General features: G+C 45.6%; 1 protein-coding gene across 1 annotated transcript; it reads left to right on the forward strand.

Annotated features, from left to right (window-relative positions):
• The first annotated feature begins 255 nt into the window (after positions 1-255).
• LOC111771594 (probable ATP-dependent RNA helicase DDX53) lies at positions 256-2458 on the forward strand. The gene has a single exon (XM_070257341.1). The coding sequence runs from the start codon at positions 408-410 to the stop codon at positions 2280-2282; it is 1875 nt and encodes a 624-aa protein (XP_070113442.1). The 5' UTR covers positions 256-407; the 3' UTR covers positions 2283-2458.
• The last annotated feature ends 3322 nt before the right edge of the window (positions 2459-5780 follow it).

Consider the following 5780-nt stretch of genomic DNA (forward strand, 5'->3'; position numbering starts at 1 on the left):
GCTGAAGGCCTGCTTCAAGTCAGCTCCCACGCTGAGCCAGAACTAGCATGAGGCGAGCGACTGAGGCACTAGGACACGAAAGGCGAGGAGACCCTCACTCTCGAGGGCCTCTAAGCGCCTAAAGGGTCCGCCTGCCCCTGAGAGTGTGTGTGTGTCCTGTCCCTTTAAGGTTTGCATCAGAAGAGCTTGCCTACCTCACCCAAGTCCCAGCGGCTGTGATTGGCCAGACCACCAAAGCCCCTCCCTCACGCCACGTCAAACAACAATTGCCTAGGTAACAGCCACGGAAGTACCTACTGGTGGTTTAGTCGCCGCTCTGGAGGCTGAAGAGAAAGAGGCCTCGGGGGACGTCTCCTCCGAAGTCTAGGTAGGCAGAGGCCCCTCGCCAGCCTCGCCATTGCAGAGCAATGGCCTGGGCCCCCGAGTGGAGGAGGGCAGAGCCTCGAGATGGCAGGGCCAGCCGGGATGGCAGGGGCGGCACGGGCGGCAGCGGCCTCTCCAGGTACTGGGAGCTGAGGGCCTTTGGCTCCCGGGAACCACCCCTGTGCTTCAGAATAAAGAACAGTATGGTTGGCGTGGTGATTGGTCGCGGAGGGTCAAAGATAAAAGACATCCAGAGTATGACGAGCACCAAAATACAGATCGTAAAAGGTGACTCTGAAGCCGAGGTCAAGATTTTTGGCAGCGAAGCCATGAAGGGAAAAGCGAAAGCACTTATACAAACCCTCGTGCGAAAACAAGAAGGAAGGTACAGTTCGGTAGCCAGTGTAGATAATGCCGCCTCCCAGTCCTCTGCTGGGAGAGACTTACGCACACGCCCCGTTGTTAGACAAGTGCGGCCGCTGATAGACTGGGATCACGTTAAGGCAGAAGGGGCGGCGTGGGCAAAAAGAAAATGGGCGGATTTACCACCAATCAAGAAAAACTTCTACGTAGAATCCACAGCAACAAGCTCGCTGTCTCAAGTGCAAGTAGACGCTTGGAGACAGGAAAATTTCAACATAACGTGTGAGGACCTGAAAGACGGCGAAAAACGTCCCATCCCCAACCCGACCTGTAAATTTGAGGATGCCTTTGAGCACTATCCCGAGGTCCTGAAAAGCATTAAGAAAGCAGGTTTCCAAAGGCCAACGCCCATTCAGTCACAGGCGTGGCCGATTGTGCTACAAGGAATGGATCTGATAGGAGTTGCCCAAACCGGGACAGGCAAGACCTTGTCTTATTTGATACCCGGCTTTATTCACCTTGATTCGCAGCCCATATCTAGAGAAGAAAGAAATGGGCCTGGCATGCTCGTCCTCACCCCCACGCGAGAGCTAGCTCTTCAGGTCGAGGCAGAATGTTCTAAGTATTCCTACAAAGGTCTTAAAAGCGTTTGTGTATACGGCGGTGGAAACAGAAAAGAGCAAATTCAGCACATTACCAAAGGCGTCGACATCATTATTGCAACTCCTGGACGACTGAATGATCTGCAGATGAACAAGTGTGTCAACCTACGAAGCATCACTTACTTGGTGTTAGACGAAGCGGATAAAATGTTGGATCTGGGCTTTGAAGGCCAGATCACGAAGATTCTATTAGATGTGCGCCCAGACCGGCAGACTGTTATGACAAGTGCAACGTGGCCACACACCATTCGCCAACTTGCAAGATCTTATTTGAAAGAGCCTATGATTGTTTATGTCGGTACTCTAGATCTCGTTGCTGTCCATACAGTGAAGCAAGACATCATTGTCACCACAGAGGAAGAAAAACGAACTCTTATCCAAGAATTCCTACGGAACCTGTCACCCGAAGACAAAGCTATCATATTTGTCAGCAGAAAGCTGGTTGCAGATGACTTATCAAGCGATCTGAGCATCCAGGGCGTCCCGGTACAATCCCTGCACGGCAGCAGAGAGCAGTTTGACCGCGAGCAGGCGTTAGACGACTTCCGAAGTGGAAGAGTGAAGATATTGATTGCTACCGATTTAGCAGCCCGAGGCCTCGATGTCAGGGATGTCACACACGTATACAACTACGATTCCCCAAAGAATCTTGAAGAATACGTGCATAGAGTAGGGCGTACTGGAAGAGCAGGCAAGACTGGAGTCTCTGTCACCCTTATGACTCAAGCTGACTGGAAGATTGCCACTGAATTGATTAAAATTCTGGAAAGAGCTAATCAAAGTGTCCCAGAAGATCTTCTGAAAATGGCAGAGCAATGCAAGTTGCAGAAAGGAAAAAAGGACTCAGGCAATGGAGCCAGAAACCCTCAAGGAAAAGCCAAGCAGTTTTACTGATGTCTACCTTGAAAAGTTGGACCGCGCTCCTGGAAGAGTCAACTTATGTTAAAGAAGCAGCATTCAAGACACATAAGGAAGCATTGCAAACATTCTGGCAGTGACAACGCGTGTGACCAATGCTCAAATCCATCAACATTGTGTGTTCCTTAATAAAATCAAAAGTGTTTTGAAAATGAGAGTGAGAGACTTTTTGGGAAAAAACTAAGTCTTGTGTGTTGGTTGAAGTCTAGCTTCTTTTCTAGCCTGCCATGTCCATCTGTGTCTTCCCTACAAGACTTGGTAGAGGACGGCGATGGTGCTTTTCTGTCTTTAAAATGGTTGTACTCCATGGGAACTTAGCATTCATCAGGCTGATGCCTGCCCAAATATTCTGTTCCCCCCTTGCGGGCGGTGCCGCAACAATCATCGTCCCCTAGTTTTTCTAATTCACTAGGAGATTAATGTGAAATCTGCTAGAAGCTTCCATAATTCTGTTTGTCTAGAGAGATGGAAGTAACAGAGCAGTGTGTCTGACTCACTGTGAGTCAGATACTCATGCAAACTCTGTCATCAACCATTGGTTAAAAATTCTGGGGAGGTGACTTGCCTTCTGTAGGCCTCACTTCCTTCACTAATAAATTGGGATAGTTAGAGTATGTAATTTTGGAGCCCCCTTAACCTCTAAATTCTGCGATATTATAGCCAAATTTGCGCACCCCAGCCTTACGTTAACACTTTATTTTCTAATCCAGGAAAAAATCACCTCCTCCTATAATGAAGTGAACAATGAAACCCTTTTTAATGACCAGAATAGCGCATTCTGCAGCCTCATTGATTTTTGTACGTCACTCTCAAGTTGTCTTTATTCTCTTTTCGTCATATTTTATTTTCAAATTTGTCTTGAAAATGTCAAAACTGCACGTACATAAGGGGGAAATTTAACATGGAACAAAAGACCCAGCCGGGTGGCGCAGCGGTTACGTGTGCACGTTCCACTTCAGTGGCCCGGGGTCCGCTGGTTCATATTCAGGGTGCGGACATGGCACCGCTTGGCAAGCCGTGCTGTGGTAGGCGTCCCACATGCAAAGGAGAGGAAGATGGGCACGTATGTTAGCTCAGGGCCAGTCTTCCTCAGCAAAAGAGGAGGATTGGCAGCAGTTAGCTCAGGGCTAATCTTCCTCAAAAATAAAGAAAACATGAAGCAAAAATATGTACTGGGAAAACCACTAAAAACTCAATCAAGTGACACCTTTGCCATAGGAACCAATTCTAGTACACTCCCAATTTATCCTTCTCTCTCTCATGTTTTATTTAGAAGCAACATGCCTCTTCTTCCATTGCAAAAACAAATCCTCACAATGATGTTAAATTTTAAGATTCAGTGTTTATGAGAACATTGGAATTAGTCAAGCCTTAAAATTTCTGGCAAAACTAAAAGATTACTGCAACCATGTTTTCTAAGAATGCTTCAGCCAGGACCCCAACAAATGAGTCAGAAATTTAGTGAAACAAAGAGGTAAACACTCTAGGTGTCAGAGGCTTAAAGTTTGGCTTTCAAAGCTCTTTACATAGGACTCGATCTCTCTTGATAAATTCATAACAATGGTTAACATTTTTTATTGTCTCACATAGACACCAGGTGCTTTATCTTATAATCTTTACAAGAAACCAACTCAGAGAGCAATTTTACCCATATTTTGCAGAGGATGAAACAAGGTCAGGCAACTCACTTGCCAAAGGTCACTAACTCTGGTTGAAGAGGAATTAACAGATATTGTAACTCACATGTGCCACACTCCAATACTTACATTCTTTTCATTTCAATACAGTTACTATGAGTAAGACAATGTGCTTGTGTTGAGGTTGCCCACATGTTCACATTTAGTGAAAAAGAGAGATGTGCAAATTTACTCTGCTGCAAAAGCAGTCTATAGTACTACCTGTGACAGAAGCTCAAATGGCCTGTTCCTGTTCACTTGGAGGAGAAATGATGAATGTTTAGCAAGTTGGTGTATATGTTATTTGCCAGAATTCCCCTTAGGGGCAATGCTATATTCGTTAGAGAAAAGTGTAACAATTAAGCCGCTTGAGATACAGAGTGAGGTTCCTCAATCATGGTCAAGTACTAAGAACAACAAAAATTATCACTCAATGTCTAAGGGTAAGAAAAGGAGAGACGTGTACCTTTCCTCTTACAGAAAAGGCTGAAAAGAAAGAGTCACTTTATGGGGAAAGGTAAGTAGAGATAGAACTGTGGTCCCCAACCAGGGACGGTTTTGCCCCTCCCCTCCAGGAGACGATTCACAAGATGTGGAGACAGTAGTGGTTGTTTCTTCTCCTGGGGGCAGGGGACAGGCAACGTGCTACTGGCACCTAGTGGGTAGAGGCCAGAGATGGTGCTAAATACCCCACGATCTACAGGTTAACCCCACAGCAAAGAAATATTTGACCCAAAACATCAACAGCGCTGAGATGGAGAATCTCTGAGAGAGTGTAGACAAAACAAATCCAACTGCATAGTTACCCCGAAAGGACATCAGAGGAAAAAATAGAGGATTTCTAAATTATATCTGGTATGTTGTGCAGAATAAAACTCTCCAACCTTCCTATCCTTGGTATAGTCTGCATCAGGGGTTCTCCACCAGGGCCAATTTTGCCAGTGTCTCGAGACAGATTTGGTTGTCACAACTCGGAGGATGGTTTTGCTATCTCCTGGTTAGAGGCCAGTGGTTCTGCTAAATATCCCACCATGCACAGGACAACTACCAAAAGAAACCGTTATGTGGCGCAAATGTTAGTACTGCCATAGTTGAGGAACCTTACGATAGATTAAGAAAAACTATCCCTGCTCTGAACACTACTGCAGAGAAACCATGAAGGGAGTCTGGTGAAGAAAACAGAGGACACTTACTTCTTGTGCACCATTCAGCATAAAACCCTCCACACAGAATTTCCTGTCTTTAGTATAATCTATATCCATGACTCTCACTCAGAGTTGATTTCGCCACCTAGGGGACATTTGGTAATGTCTGCAGACATCTGTGGTTGTCCCCCCTGGCAGCAGAATGCCTCCTGGCATCCAGTGCATACAGGTCAGTGATAACGATCCTATAATGTACAAGTCAGCACCCTACAGCCCAAAATATCTATGGTGTTGAGGTCAAAAAACTATGGTTTACATTGACCAACAAAGTTTTTGTAAATGAATTGTTCTTTAGAAACTCAAAGAAATACTGAGTTCTGCATCCAAACTGGAACTGACTGAAAGGACACTGAACATGCATTGACACAAAATATTACAAAGTTTGAGGATTCAGCTGACCTCAGAGCTATTCCTATAAATTGCTTAGCATGGTGATTCACATTCAGTAGGTACTCAGTAAATAGTAGATCCCTTCCACTCTGCTCTCCCATCGCCCATGATATAACGCTTGTTCACATTTCTGGATGCTGTTCCTCACACTGTTTCCCCCCTTTAGAACACCCTTTCTCGTCTCTGCTACATCAAACCAGATT

The sequence above is a fragment of the Equus caballus genome, chromosome X (assembly GCF_041296265.1).
Source record: "Equus caballus isolate H_3958 breed thoroughbred chromosome X, TB-T2T, whole genome shotgun sequence".
NCBI classification, from domain to species: Eukaryota; Metazoa; Chordata; class Mammalia; order Perissodactyla; family Equidae; genus Equus; species Equus caballus.

Coding starts and splice junctions, on each gene's coding strand:
- LOC111771594 (XM_070257341.1), top strand. CDS start 408: ATGGCCTGGGCCCCCGAGTGGAGGAGGGCAGAGCCTCGAGATGGCAGG.